At 37.7% G+C, this 16645-nt stretch overlaps 1 protein-coding gene across 1 annotated transcript in view; it reads left to right on the top strand.

The window, feature by feature from the left end:
- Positions 1-16645, top strand: part of CSMD1 (CUB and Sushi multiple domains 1) — a 1768974-nt gene that overhangs the window by 1539942 nt on the left and 212387 nt on the right. The window contains exons 39-41 of the mRNA XM_064294928.1: positions 7464-7582; positions 11313-11382; positions 13878-13994. Of these exons, the coding sequence (XP_064150998.1) occupies positions 7464-7582; positions 11313-11382; positions 13878-13994 (306 nt within the window). The remainder of the gene's footprint in view (positions 1-7463; positions 7583-11312; positions 11383-13877; positions 13995-16645) is intronic.

Raw genomic sequence — 16645 nt, forward strand, 5'->3', positions numbered from 1 at the left:
TGATGCCCCGAATTTGGACTTCTAACCTACTAGACTGTGAGAGAATAAACTTGTCTTTGTCTACAGAGCTCTGGTGGAGCAGTGGTTAAGTGCTATGGCTGCTAACCAAAAGGTCAGCAGTTCATATCCTGAGCCTCTCCTTGGAAGCCCTGTGGGGTAGTTCTACTCCGTCCTGTAGGGTCGCTATGAGTCGGAATCGACTCAAGGGCAAAGAGTTCGGAAACCCTGATGGTGTAGTGGTTATAAGCTATGGCTGCTAACCAAAAGTTTGACAGTTCAAATCTAGCAGGCTCTCCTTGGAAACCCTATGGGGCAGTTCTACTTTGTCCTATAGGTTCACTATGAGTTGGAGTCAACTCGATGACAACAGGTTTGGTTTTTTCATTTTTGTTAAAGCTGTCTACTTGCAGTATTTCTGTTATAGCAACACTACATGACTAAGACATTCTACATACAAAAGTTCTGTGACTACAGTATTTAGTTCCTCATTTCTGTTTTGATGTTGTCATCTTTTACATATTGATGTCTCTGTTATCCTATTTTCAGTGTTTTAGCTTTGACTTATTTTTGTGACTTTTCTATTTGGGTCAATACCTGGTTGTTCTATGTTCTAGTCTTAGGTTGATTCTCTAACCAGAGGACTCCCTTTAGTATTTCTTGTAATTTTGGCTTGGTTTTTTACAAATTCCCTTAACTTCTGTTTATCTGGAAATGCCCTAATTTCACCATAATATGTGAGAGACAGTTTTGCTGGATATATAATTCTTGGCTGGAATTTTTTTTCCTTCAAGGCTTTATATATGTCATCCCATTGCCTTCTTGCCTGCATGGTTTCTGCTGAGTAATCCAAATTTAATTTTACTGACGCTCCTTCATAGGTGATTTTTTGTTTATGCCTAGCTGCTCTTAAAATTCTCTCTTGGCCTTTGGTTTTGGCAAATTTGATTGTAATATGTCTTGGTGACTTTCTTTTGGGATCTACCTTGTGTGGGGCTTAATGAGCTTCCTGGATAGATGTCTTCTTTTCTTCCACAAGATCGGGGAAGTTTTCTGCCAACAAATCTTCAACAATTCTCTCTGTATTTTCTGTTATCCCTCCTATTCTGGTACTCCAAGCACTCATAGGTTTTCTCTTGATAGAGTCCCACACAATTCCTAGGGTTTCTTCATTTTTTTTTTTTTAATTATTTTATCTGATTTTTCCTCAGTATAAACATATATAAAGCCTTGAAGGAAAAAAAATTCCCAGGTCTTACTTCCAGCCCAGGGAAAGTGACTATCACTGAAGCCAGCTCAGGACTTGGTGCAGAGCAGTAAGGGGTCAGTTAAATGGGAGAGCGTTTTTTCCAAAGGGATGTTTTTTGGCCTGCATGGTAGGTTAGACACAAATAAAAATAAATAAATAAATTTTTTTTTTTTTTTTTTTACTTATGCCAAGAGTGCTGCTTTTCACTGATTCTGGAGGCATGAGTGGACTCTCCACCTCTCTATCTCTCCTGAATGCCATTGCTTGTCTCACCGTGCTCGTGCCAATAGATCCGGCCTGCAGGGTGCCCATTCCCACCAGGTCAGGTGTGGAAACTCTTCACTGCTTCTGACTATCTTTCCCTCCCCCGCCTCTCAGTCCGATTCTTGAACTCTGTCTCTGATGTTCAGGGCTCTGAGATTATCATATACAGTCGATTCACTTTTTTGGGGGGTCTTTGTTATAAGAGGGACACAAGAAGTGTCTGACTACTCCACCATCTTGGCCCCGCCTCTGGTTATAATATTTTATAAAATAGTATGATGTATACAACCTTTAAATTTGTTGTTTCTTTTTACAAAGGAGTGGTTCTAAACATTAGAATGCACAAGAATTGCCTGGGAAACTGGGCTCTAGGAGGTAGAGTTGTCTTCACAATCAATTATGATGCCAGGTGTTTCTGAATTTGGTAGGTTGTGAACTACCTTTTAAAAAAAAAAAGACTGCTTTATCATATTTGTGACAGTATCATTTATAGCATATAATGCAAGTATGCTGTAATTTTAAAGGGCTGGAAATCCTCCCCGCCAAAAAATTTGTCTACAGTGTTATAATTTACTCCTCCCAGATGTCTCTACTCCTGAAAAATTAATTTTGAATTTCTCTATCATATATTGTTTCACAATTTCATTTTAGTAAATCTTTAGAACAGTTCTGTTGTTTACATAGCTTCCTAGATGTCTATTTTTCTGTCCAAATAAATGCTGTTTAAATGACTGTTTTTACAATTTATTCTGTCACTTTTGTGATAGAACCACCCATGTTTTAACAATGTAAGACATCGGTTTCATTTAATTCATACATCATTCTTCTAAACTCTGCATAAAAGGGGATTTGTTAAAGACAATTTTCTTTTCAAATACTTTAAGAAGGATGTATATATTTCTTGACTTAAATTACCTTTATTCCAGTTCATATCCATAATCATACATCACCCTGTTACCTGTTGCATCTTTATTTCACATTTTCATTAGTACAATGATAAATACAAATAATCTAAACATTTTCTTTAGTAAAACACTCTTCAGTATACCACCTCCTGCACCCTCGAGGTTCAGAAAGTTTATTGTTTGATTTGTGTTAAACTGCTGCCACCATCTGGGAGCTACCCAGACTCCTTTCTGATTTTTCTGCTTTGTATCCATAATTACGTACATTGTTGTTCTTTCTCTAAAAACGTGTTATCCAGTTCCTTTGTTGCACAGGACACCATGATGTTCTGCTCTTCTTATGTTGTAATACTTCTGTCTCCACACTGAGCTTGAAGCACAGCTGTTTTCTTGACCTCTGTCTGCCACATCTTTATCCCTTCTGCTCGTGGGGTGATTTTTCTCACATTACCATAAAATAATCCTTGAGCGTTTTTACCCGACTCGTGACATAAATCTGCTGTTTCACTGTGTCTCGAATTACTGTTTATGCTGAGGGTGGATTATTGCACCTTCTGGAGATAAATGTAATATATGAGAAATACCTGAGCTCTGGTCCAATGTAGTTCAACAATGCGGATAATCATATCAATCATTCATCCACTCTGTCACTCAGTACGGATGTAATGAGTTTAAATCATATTACTAGAAAGTGTCCTTACAAATACCATGTATTATGTTTGTATTCTCAGCACCTAGCCTATACTAGACTCAGAGTGAAACTGGACATATATTAAATGAGCGATAGAGAAAAGGAAGGAAAAGGAGAAGAGAAGGAAGAAGTTTCTTCCTACATTTCAAATACATTTTACATATAACTACTTCTTAAGTCTTATTGTATTAGACATTGATTAATCCTTTCTGTTTTTATTTTATCTGGAAAATGTATTGTGATTCTTGCACATATAGATATAAATACAAGTCCCCCCCTCCCAGATGAATTTAATTTAGACATATAATTTAAGGAAGGAGAAAATCAAAATACATTAATGCATAATCCTTGGAAACTCTATGGGGCAGTTCTACTCTGTCCTGTAGGGTCACTATGAGTCGGAATCGACTCAATGGCAACAGCTTTGGTTTGGTTTTTTTGTTTAAATGCATGTAAAGCAACATATAATGAATGATAACAACAATAACAAACAAACAAAAAAAACATTGCCATAGAGTTGATTCTGACTCATAGTGACCCCGTGACCCTGTAGGACAGAGTAGAACTGCCCATAGAGTTTTCAAGGCTGTTAAGTCTTTACTGAAGCAGGCTGCCACGTCTTTATCCCAAGCAGCGACTGGTGGGTTCGTATCACCAACATTTCAGTTAGCAGCCAAGCACCTAACCACTTTGCCTCCAGGGCTTCCTATAATGAACACATATAATAAATAAGTAAAAACTCATTATACCTTATTTAGGTGTGAAAGGATGGTGTGTTGGTTATCTAGTGCTGCTGTAAAAGAAATACCCTAAGTGGATGGCTTCACCAAACATTTATTTTTTCACAGTTTAGTTGGCTAGAAGTCCGAATTCAGAGTGTTGGCTCTAGGGGAAGTTTTTCTCTCTGCCGACTCTGGGGGAAGGTCCTTGTCTCTTTGAGCTTCTGCTCCTGGGCAGTCTTCATATGGCTTGGCATGTCTCTTGCCCCATCTCTGCTTGCTCACTTGCTTGTTTAATCTCTTTTATGTCAAAAGGAATTGATTTGAGACACACTCTACACCCATACTGCATCGCTGACATAACAAAGAAAACCCATCCCCAAATGGAATTATAACCACAGGTATAGGGGTTACAATTTGCAGCACATATTTTGGGGAGACACAAATCCATAATGGATGAGAAATTTAGCAGCTGGAATTTAATTTTGAACTATGTGTCATATTTCATCCTTTTAATTTCAAAAGATTTTTTCTTTTTGTTTTCTGGAAAATTGTTGTGTGATGGATACTTTCTGATCTCTGTTGTACCTGGTGCATATTTGAAGTATCCCAAAATGATCATGACATGGTACGACCATCAATTAGATTTTTAGTATTCAAATTACAGCTAGAAATTTTATACCAAGAGTATCCTAAGTATATTTTTTAAGGGTGAAATTAAAAACTAATAGGTGATCTAGGTAATTTGTAGAAGGAAAAAAAAATACACTTACCATATATATCCTAAACAGATAAATTATATTAATAAAATAAGTTAAATACCTAAGTGATTATATATATTTTTCATATTTAGCAATTTTATCTTCCGTAAAAACCCCACGTGGTTTGAAATTATGTGTTAGGAATAAAAAGATATATATTGCCACAACCATTTAGGGAAAAAATCAGAATCAACTCAGATAACCTTTATGACATACTTCATATCTACTCATCCTATATAGAATGAGTGTGTTCTGTGGCTTGAAATTATCCATCCAGCTAGTTTATGTACGAGTGGTTTCCAGTCTAACACTAATTCCTGTAGTGTGGTATTCTCAAATGAGCAATCAAACTAACATGAATTGGAGCTACTTCTCTCTGGTTCATATTCTCAGGATTGGGAGGAAAGTGAAACAAACAGGTGATTCTCAAACTCTAATATATAGGAAACGTCTGGGGTGGTGTTAACCTACAAATTCTGATTCAGGGGTGTGAGTCTGCATTTCTAACAAGCTCCCACACCAAGCTTTGAAAAGCAAGGAAGTAAAGGATGTTTCCCTTTAATTAGTTCACCAGTCAGGCAGATTACATTTGTTTACATGACTGTACCTGAACACCTTGATCTTCCGACTGACTTCAGATTTCCTGGTTATGAGGTTACTGTGAGGGTTAGAACAATATAACGTATGTAGTGCAGTAACTGGCCTATAAAACCAAAACCAAACCAGTTGCCATCTAGTCGATTCCAGCTCATGGCAACCCCATACGTGTCAGAGTAGAAGTGTACGCCATAGTGTTTTCGCTGGCTATTTTTTTGGAAGTAGGCAGCCAGGCCTTTCTTCTGGGGCACTTCCTGTCCAGACTTATTAGCTTAGATCCAGAGCCTTTCTTGTGTGTGCATCATGTGTAGTCACACTAAGTCTAGCTCTTAGAAGGATGCCATTCTTGCTCTTGCCTGTCTTGAACTTTTTAGTAATTTTAACCTTGCGTGTGTATTTTGTAAATGAAGGGCAGTGGGAAAATGGCCCATGCATGTAAGCAGAGGAGAAATGCTGGCTGTAATGCTACACATGTGGGCTCCACCCCTTGGGCAAGACTGGCATTTTAATTTTGTGTTAGGTCCCACAAATTATGTGGCTTGCCCTGCCTAGATCTGTTCCCCCCATTTCATACCAGTTTGTTGCTTCCGAATTAACTGTAGTCTTCCACACCTTTACCCACCTCACTTACCCCAGCCCAGAAGAACCAATGAAGAGTCCCAGTCAACTAGTTATTCTGATAAATTCATTGATGTTAGTGTTACAATCAAAAGCTAAATTATTAATACAAATAAGCCATTTTAAGCTGGTCTGTTTTAGAGAAGTCCTTCTCTCCTTTTTCTTACACATGCTAAGTAATTCATTAATATTTCTAACCTGGGAGTAAAAAGAATGTGAGAAGATACACTAGGAGGAATGGTGGAAGAGGTTATTTGCAATCAACATGTCTTTATCATCTCTTCCAATGCATTTATGTTTCTGTAAAATACTGTAGCTACATACTTTGTTTTTTCTTACATTAAGGGTTTATACAGATAGGTGCCAGTATTAAATAATAAAGCAATACATAATAAAATAAAATAATTTATTGAATAAGAAACCAATCGACTCCAACTCATGGTGGCCCTGTGTGTGTACGAGCAGAGCTATGCTCTGTTGTGTTTTCAAAGGCTGATTTTTTTTTTTTTTTTTTTTTTGGAAATAGACCACCAGGCCTCTCTTCAAAGCCACCTCTGTGTGGACTCAGACATCCAACCTTTAGGTTAGCCATTGTGTACAATAACCATTTGCCCTGATCATCTGATATTCTGGGCTGAACGCCAATATTCTATGATGCAATTGTTTTTATTTGTGAGTACCTAAACTAAAGGCAATTCATTTTAGTAAAGTGCCTGATTACATCTTCAGGGTCTGTAAATATTGATCCTGCTTATGTAAGCGATAAGAAGTCCTGGTGGAGCAGTGGTTAAGTGCTTGACTGCTAACCAAAAGGTTGGTGCCTCAACCCATGTGAGAAAAGATCTGGTGATCTTCTCCAGAAAACTTTTTGCTGTCAAGTCAATTCTGACTCATAACAACCCTATAGGACAGAGTAGAGCTGCTCCATAGGATTTCCAAGACTGTAATCTTTACAGAAGCAGACTGCCACAACTCTCGTCCAAAGAGCTGCTGGTGGGCTCAAACTGCCGACCTTTCAGTTAGCAGCAGAGCTCTGGGCTCCTCCTGTAAAAAGTACAGCCTAGGAAACCCTATGGGGCAGTTCTACTCTATCCTGTAGGGTGGCAATGAGTCAGAATTGACTTGATGGCATGCAAAAACAACAAACAATATGAGACAGTCCATGAAAAACATTTGTTGTCTTTAAAAAAAAAGAGAGAGTGTGAGAGTTATTGAACATAAAATATTTGTTCTCATATATATATTTTTCCCCCCGGAAAGACTGAATTCCCAGATTCTCACTTAAAATTTTCAATAAAGACTGCTAAGTGTGCTTGAAAAACAAAGAGACAAGACAGAAATCTCACAAGTTTCATGTATAATAGGAAAAATTTTTAAGAACCATTCAAAATGTATATGCATTGGAATTGGAGTATTTTATACTAAACATGGAAAAAGAACATTTTATTATTAAAAAAGCCTTGATCCACTGCATTCTTAAAATAAGTTAATATATAAGAATTAGTACATAACTCCAATTTAAAGTCATTTAAATTCTTGGTAAAATAGGAAGAGAATGATTTAAGGCCTTTTATTTTCATCCCTGCAAGATGAGAGCAACAGATAATAAGAATATTGTCTATATCCTGTGGTCTGTAAGTCTCGGTCTTTGCCTTTCTACAGCTGTAGGTCTTGCTGCCTGCCAAGAGCCAGCCCTTCCGAGCAATGGCATCAAAACAGGAGATCGATACATGGTGAACGATGTCCTATCTTTTCAGTGTGAGCCCGGCTACACATTACAGGTATCTTTCTTTTGCGTCGTTGTTAATAAAGACAGTTCAACATGGTAATTCTTGGCCAGCTTACTTACAGCTTCAGCCCTAGCCTTGTACCTCATGAGCTAATTTACCATCACAGTAGTCATGTTGCCCATGCATGCTGGTAGTCTTAATTATCATGTGGAAATAACTTCTAAATGATAAAGCACTATCCCAAAGTTGAGTCTTTTATGTTCATAATTACTTTATCCCAAATGTGTGTTTTCCCGATAAGCATGTGGAAAAAATTCTAAAAGCCCAGGTATCTACACAGCCTCTTAGTGGCCCCACCTGGCAACTCAATTATTGAATCTGCTTTGGAGTCATGTGTTTCTTCTGCTTTGCAAACTGTTCTCATGATTCCATTTAATAAATTCTCACTAAGTTCCCACCATGTGCCAGGTACCATGCAAAGTGTTCAAGTAAGAGATTTAAATAATTTTTTAGAAATATTAAATAGGAGTTTTCAACATTTCATTTTAAATTATGGGTGGTAACAAGAAGAATATTAGTTATAAACTAATGTATAGCAAGACTAGACCATGTTCAACAGACAAAAAAAAAAAAAAAACAGAAAGAGTTAGAAAAGTAGAGCTGTGAGATGACCCCATTAATTCAGCTTCTGCATGTGTGTTGGAGTGAATATGTCACTGAATTAAGTAACAACTGCTAGCAAATACTGAATGCCTCTTTGGCACCATACTAAGTGTTTTACATACAAAACCTCCTGTAATTCCCAGTCAGCCGTGTGATGTCAATACGACGTTATATGTATTGTGCCGATGAGAAAGTGGAAGTTTAGAGAGTGTATCAGAGCAAGAGAGGGAGCAGAGGGGCTGGTGAGCGAGGCAGGAGGAGATCAGGCAGGACCAGGTGTGGGAATTAGCCACATTTTAAGTTTAGATAAAATATTTCTAAAATGCTTAGTGTTGTCGTTGTTGTCAGGTGCCCTCAAGTCAGTTCCTATTCATAGCGACCCCACGTACAACAGAACGAAACCCTGCCTGGTCCTGTGCCATCCTCGCAATCCTTGCTGTGTTTGAGCCCATTGTTGTAGCCAGTGGGTCAACCCATATCGTTGAGGGTCTTCCTCTCTTTTGCTGACCCTTTACTTCACCAAGCATGATGTCCTTCTCTAGGGTCTGGTCCTTCCTGATAACATGTCCAGAGGACAAGAGACAAGTCTCGCCACCCTCGCTCCTAAGGAACATTCTGGCCTAAACCACTTTAATAAATGAAAACTATTATTGCTATTATTATTAAAATGTATGTATATATATATACAGATCACCTTCATAAAAACAAGCCCAAACATACATTGTATAGACCTTGTCAAGTACTACAGTAATTGTTTTGTCTGTTAAAATGATGGAAGGATCTTCGCAATGTATGTTTCCTGTAGGCAACACTTTCTGACAGACGCTTAGGAAAGTTTTCTAAAACTTCTGTTATCTAAGAAGTTGGTTGACAAAGCACAGTGAGACCATTGCAATTCTTTCTTTAGGACAAATTGTGGCTGCTTCTCTTGTTAGAGTTTAAAGAATTACGAGTTTCACTCGCAGGGACATTTTCTGTAAAAATCAGAACACGAAACAAGACAACCAAATACTCATATAGTTTGTGTCTTTGGGTTAAGGTCTATAAGGGAAGGCAAGGTGTGTCAGGAACCCAGTCTCAGAATACACTGCCTGCCGTTTTCAAGCTTTTTATGTTGTTGACATAATCGACTTAGGCCAGCTCAATAGCGTATTCTCTCTAGTCTCTCCCAAATTCCCACTTTAATACTTGCTCTGCTTATGTTTTCTCTTGTTTATGATGTACTTTGTGATTTCTGTTAACATGCTTGCTTAAGTTATATGTCCACAGCCCTCAGAGAAGAAAATAGAAAGCATCCTTTAGCAAGAGCATTCTTGTCCTGAATTGTCTAATATGCTTCTTAGAGATGAAGGCCTGTGGACACCCATCTTGCAGAGCCCAATCCAGCCACTACTTAGTTCTTTTTTTTTTTTTTTAATGCAAAATAAGCATTTTTTTTTCCTTTTTAGAGAAAGTTAAGGTTTGAGTTCACAAGCAGCTGCTTTCATTTACACGAACAAAAAAGAATATTGGATTTTTAAAATTTTGCTAATAAATTAATATATTTCAGATGACAGTGTACATACATATTAGTCATGGGAAGTATTTTTCCTGGCACAGCTCACAAACAAATGTCTCTAAATACACGTGCCCAGTAAGATTCATGGACACGATACAAATGTGCCAGGGCACGGAACGTTAAAACTAAGTCCTGGGTATTTGAATGATTTATGATTTCTGTCTTCTCTAGATGTGATTTACCATTCTTTTAATAAAAATGAAAAAAGAAAATCCCTGTTTTGTATAAACTAGTAAATAAATATATAGAGTCCTGTCTTGTTTTTCATCCATTATGCAAATTTCAGCTAGAATCACTAATATGAAATGTTTGAACAGAAATCAATATACAGTGTTACCTAGGGTGTTAATTAATGTTTCTTTTGTTGCTAGTCATCAATAAATATCTTTAAGGGCTTTGCGCTTTATGTTTGTGCACATTTTAGAAATAAATTTATTATGGAAAATTTAATGGATCAGAGAATGAGTATACCCGGGGAGCATGAAATTTAGCAGGAAAAAATTGTCTTTCTTTGCTGTAGCTACTTTTAAAAATATCAGGAAGCATGAGAAAATAAATTGGTTTTGTGGCATATGAGTAGGGTATAAGATATGCCTAATCTTGGGGAATCAGTTTGTCATTGATAACTGCATTAGTACAAATTCTTGTCTGATTGTTCCCAGCGTGGTTGGGATTATTTAACATGAATTAAAGGTGTGTTTTTTCAGTTGACTCTATGCCAGGGGTGGGTGGCAAATGGAAATTCACTAGATACGAAAGCCCTGCAGATGAGACCATAGAGTCTTGCTGAGGAAAAAAAAAGGTCTGCACACAGAACTACCTTTTTACAGCCATCTTTTTCACTGTAAGAGAAATTTTAACACAGAACATCTCAGAATTTAACCCTCTGCTTTTTAAATTTTAAAAGAGGAATACAAGAATAGATTTCCACAGTTGAAAGCTCCATATATGCAAAAGATAGACACTTTGAGTGACGAGGATTAATTTCATTGCAGCATGTTAATCCGACAGCCTGTGAAGCTGTCTGATAATATAAAAAACATTAAGTCTTCTTCTTTCATGAACCAAGAACTGACCCAAATCTTTGCTGAACATTAATGGTCCAGTGACTGGTATATGAAGCATAGACCATCCCAAAAGTCACCTATTCCTAAACAGATAACGTATTGCTGACATTTTAACTTCTCATCAATACCTAGTAGTTCCTAATCACTGCCAGCCTCTCCAACCAAAACCTAACACATCTAACGGTGAACAGAAGACCCACTTGGTCCAATTCAATTCACCTTCTTTAAGTTTTAGAAAACGAGCCTGTCAGAAATATCGCCTATTTAAAGGGACATCACAAGATTTTTTTTTTTTTATAAGAAACATAGGTGATCGTGAACTTGTTTACTATTTTGATTCAAAATTTGTAAATCAATAATCGTGAATAGAAATCTGTCAGTATTTCTATTGCAGTTTATATTTCTAATAAAATCGCAAATATTCTTCTAAACATTTATTCATTAAACACTGTATTTTCGGTGTGTGAGTTTTCTCTCATTTTCTTTTCAACAGGGCCGTTCCCACATTTCTTGTATGCCAGGAACTGTCCGTCGCTGGAACTACCCTTCTCCCCTTTGCGTTGGTATGGGCACACCTTCTGTAACTGTACTGTCAATTACATAATGGTGACCCGCTTGTTCTACTCTGTTGGGCTTCCAGTGATGCACTTTTAAATTACTTTGAAAACATTTGTTGTATAACAATAATAATATAACAATGTCGTAGACGTATAACAGGAGTTTAACATAGATCTTCTCTTACTGGATGAAGTAGTTCAGTTTATTTTTTGGCCAGTATTTTAAGATCAGCCTACACAAATTAGATGAAAGATTGTTAGCTCAAGGCACTAAACTAAAATTATATTTATATGAGAATTCCAGTTTATTAATTTATGGTAATGAATGAAAGTAGCTGGTCTGAAAGTCCAAGTAGTTTTCTGTGTATGGCTTCGCCCTCATATAAATCCAGATTTTGACCAACAAAATTCAGAAACACAAAGAACTGATTGGAAATTGGATTCAGAGGATTTTATACCAGAGACACAAAAACCACCATACATGTGGATTTTCTCATCCAGCCTGAGAAATCAGCCTGCCTCTTTAGGGGAAAGTTTTCCAAATATTGTATTTAAAGAGGAAGAAACAATGCCTGAAGATCCATAAATTTTTCAAATATACTGCATGATGGGAATTTTGATGATTCCATGGGGTACCAGGTGCTTATCATTTGTTTCTATCACAGAAAGGTCTTGAAATGTAGAGACTGGTAGATGTCGCTATAGGGTCGCTATGAGTTGGAACTGACTTGACGGCAGTGGGTTTGGTGGGATTTTTTTGTAGATATCAGGGTGTTCTTCGTCTCATTTACACTCCGCATGTTCTACCCTTTCAACTCACCCTGACTCAGAAATCTACTTATAGCTCAGGTGTCCATTCAGCTTTGTTCTTATCTGTGTTTGTTGTCCCAGCAGAAACGTTTCCAAACTTTCAAAAGTTTCAAAAATATCTGGGTCACAACCTATAGCATCTGATTCTATGTTGAGCTGCAGGTCTGATATCCAACCTCCCCTGGAAGTCTGTAGGTGCTCCATAACCCACTGCTGCCGCATTGATTCCAACTCACAGAGACCCCAAGTGTTTCAGAGTAGAACCGCTCCATAGGGTTTTCTTTCCTGCAATTTTAATGGAAGCAGATCACCAGGCTTTTCCTTCATGGTACCACTCTGTGGGTTTGAATGCAAACTGTTTTCACCAACTAGGCACCCCATAGGTGCTCCCTAGTCATTTAAAACTCAGTATACCCAACCTCCATAACCCATTGTCTTCCTCAAATGTGTTCCCTTTCTTGTATCCCTTCCTCAGTGACTACCTTTATCATCCACCTTTTTACCTAGACCACAATTCCAGATGTTATATTCGGTTTCTCCCTCTCCCTTATTTCCCAAACTCGAAAGATTTCTTACTCTTGTCAACTATGCCACATAAACGCATCTCCAGTTTTGGTCCTGAGCTCTCCCACCTCAGTTTTAAGGTCCCTATGAGTCAGAATTAATTCGATGCCAATGGGTATACCCTTACACAAATATCTTAATATCTTTAAGGCTTACTGTCTTTATCTGTAAAATGGGGATAATACTAATACCAACCTTTCAGGGTTGATATAGGAATGAAGTGAAATTTTGTATCTATCTCAACAAAGTGCATAGCATGGAGTCAAAAAACTGATAAATAGTAACTAATACTACTCAATACATAACCCAGGGCCATCAAGTCAATTCCGACTCATAGCAACCCTATAGGACAGAGTAGAACTGCCCCATAGAGTTTCCAAGGAGTGCCTGGCGGATTCAAACTGCTGACCCTTTGGTTAGCAGTCATAGCACCTAACCATTACGCCACCAGGGTTTCCACTCAATGCATAGTAGCCAATAAACCACAGTAAAAGCCAATTTGATGCCTAACTGAAAAGTAAGCATTAAATTGACTCGTCTTTATTGAGAACCTCTGTTTACCAGAATAACATGAATTTTGAAAAATAGTCTTTATTCTTAAGCAGTTTCACACTTAAGAGGGGAAAACAAACCAAAACTCATTGCCGCTGAGTTGATTCTAACTCATAGAGACCCTACGGGACAGAGTAAAACTGCCCCATAGGGTTTCCAAAGAGCACCTGGTGGATTCGAACTGCCAGCCTTTTGGTTAGCAGCCATAGCTCTTAACCACTACACCACCCGAAACCAAACCCTTTGTCATCAAGTGGATCCTGACTCATAGAGACCCTATAGGACAGAGGAGAACTGGCCCGTAGGGTTCCCAAGGAGTGGCTGATGGATTCCAACTGCTGACCTTTTGGTTAGCAGCCCAGCTCTTAACCACTGTGCCACCAAGTCTCCAAGAGGGGGAGAAAGGCCCATAAATAACTGAAATACACCACATTGCATTGTGTGCAATATTAGGGGCAAAATGTAGTTCTGAAGACTTGCTGCTACTTACCGTAGTAGAGTAGAGCAGTTTGAATGAAATAGTCTTTGGGGAAAGTGATAACCTACAGAACTCATGGCCTTTGTCCATTTCGCAGCCACTTGTGGAGGAACGTTGAGCAGCCTGAGTGGAGTGATCCTGAGTCCTGGATTTCCAGGCGCTTACCCCAACAACTTAGACTGCACTTGGAAGATCACATTGCCCATTGGCTACGGTAAGTGAAAACACATTTACTTCTTAAAAACTTAACTTTTTAATTTCTATCTTGAAAAGAATTAAGCTGAATAAAAAATATATCCTATCTTGTTTTCATAACTGTGTCTTTAATTGAAAGTAACTTACAAATTTACATAAAGCTCTGGCAGAATACGTTTTAGAACTGAAAGTTATTTCAAAAATCAATTCAGCCATGCAGTTTTTTCAGGGCAAATTAAATTAGCTGAGTGATGATATAGTCGGCACATGAAATGTAAAAATGTAGCCTCCTTAATTCAGTGATCAATTTCTTTATTTACAATATGGCCTTTTCCAGACTGTGGAATTCAGTAAGGGTTATTGTTTCCTTGGCAAAATTTTGAGACTTGTTTTCAGGTTGTGGTATATTTTAAATTGTATCTAAGACAAAATTTGAAAACAGTAATGTTTTATAAATTTTTGTAATTACATACCATGTTGATTATAGGTTTGTGAAAAGGGCTTTTTTTGTGTTAGGTATCAACTCTCAGGTCCTCTGTCTTGAACAATACATCATTTTGATTGTTATGCACACTAAACCTCATTTTGACCTCTTATTAGAAAATGCATCGTCTTCGTGAAATTTGGATTCCCTATGACTTCTTTTCCTTTCAGAAAATGGTCTCCATTGTACCAACTTTTTCCTTGTATTATAGCCCATTAATTCAGGTTTTTCCCACCTATGATTTTCTAAAAATCACACACAGTAATAAAACCAAGCCAAACCCATTGCCATTAAGTCAATTCAGTCTCATAGCAAGCCTCCAAGACACAGTGTGCCAAATTAGGTACCTGGTGAATGTCCTGTGCATAGTAATTATTTATGTACTAAATAAGTGTTAGCTGAATGATGAATGAATGTAAGCATGAATACAAATCACTTCCCCAGAAGGTGATTATACATTTTTAAATTAAGTTTTCAAAGGTTCTGCCTCAGAAATCTGTGGGTAGGATGGCAGGAGCAGGCAGCAGTGGAGTGGCTTGGGAAGGAGGGTGGCTGGGCAGGACGGCTCTGGCAGGGGCTTGGTCAGGCGTGATAATGCTGACGTACTGTGGGCTGACTTGGAATGTTACACCAAGGAAGGGGGAGAGACATGGAAGAACATCTGCCATGGGAAGAAGCCAGCTGGGAAGTTCATATCTGTTGAGTTCTTTCAGGAACCACCCAGAGGGCATGTGGGATAAAGAAGGAGAGAAACTGCTCACGAAAGTATTATAGGGGCTCTCTATTTTCTCGCAGGCTTTTTAGTTTAGCTTTGTTTAGTAAAGCATGAACACTGAGCACAGAGGTGGTAATTCTGCTCTGTGCTTGATGAAACAGAGACTTCAGAATATCTTAAACCAACATTGCCTCAGCTATTCTCAAATGCTGGGTCCAGTTTTCTTATAATTAAGATCTGAAGATAAGGACTTGGTTAAAAAAAAAAAAAAAAAAATTGGTTAGTGCTCATAATTTGAGTCCGGAGTGAAGAATTGGTTCAGGGATGTAAGTAACCCAGAATATGTTTAAGAGGAGAACTGTTAAGACAAATTAGCATGTTAAAAGAAGAGAGATTAGAGAACTTGGGGGCAAATTGCAGCTCCATTCTTTGTGGAGATAATGGCCTTACATAGAGCAGTGATGGCACTGTGGTTAAGAGATCAAAACCAACTCAATGCCATGGAGTCAATTCCAACTTATAACGACCCTGTAGGAAAGAGTAGAACTGCCCCATAGAGTTTCCAAGGAGCGCCTGGCAGATTTGAACTGCTGACCCTTTGGTTGGCAGCCGTATCACTTACCCACTGTGCCACCAGGGTTAAGAGATAGCCTTAAATAAATGAGTCAAATCCAGGAGCCTTGATTTTCTAGTTTTTAAAGCTAAAGTAGCCATATAGGGTGGTGGTGAGGATTAACTAAGACAATTCATGGGAAATGCTTAGTAGAGGATTTAACCAAACCAAAAGCCTGTTGCCCTCAAATCGATTCTGAGTCATAGTGACCCTATAGGACAGAGTGGAACCAGCCCATAGGGTTTGCAAGAAATGGCTGGTGGGTTTGAACTGCTGACCTTTTGGCTAACAGCCGTATCACTTAACCACTGCACCACCACGGCTCTGGTAGAGGCCTTAGCAAATGGTAAAAAACAACAAAAAGAGAATGTTAGTAATTTTTTAAAAAAATTTTTATTGCAAAGAGTTGTCACTTTTCTTTCAAATCTCATTAGAAACATTTTATTCATAAATGGATAGAAATATTTCCATTTGTTTTCTCAGCTTTACTGTTCTCTGATTTATTAGATGGACATTATTTGATTTAATTCCCTATGTTGCTCACTCACAAACTAATATACAAGAAAATAATTCAGGAAAAAAAAAATCAGTTGAATCAAATTGTCTGACTTCATGATAAGTGCCTGTGAACCTGAACAAAATATTTATTTGAAGAAATGGTGAAACGAAAAAGTGAATTTTGAGATATTATAATGAAAATAAGTTGTATTTATTTAATATTGCATGGTATTAAGTTTTAAAAAGTGTCCAGAAGAATAGGCAATAGGAAACTGTATATCTTAAACGTATACAAGATAGCATGACTATCCCTAGCTGTTTAGAATAGATGTAGTTATGCCTCCGAATAATTTTTCATAG

This window comes from Loxodonta africana, chromosome 12 (genome assembly GCF_030014295.1).
Source record: "Loxodonta africana isolate mLoxAfr1 chromosome 12, mLoxAfr1.hap2, whole genome shotgun sequence".
Taxonomy (NCBI): Eukaryota; Metazoa; Chordata; class Mammalia; order Proboscidea; family Elephantidae; genus Loxodonta; species Loxodonta africana.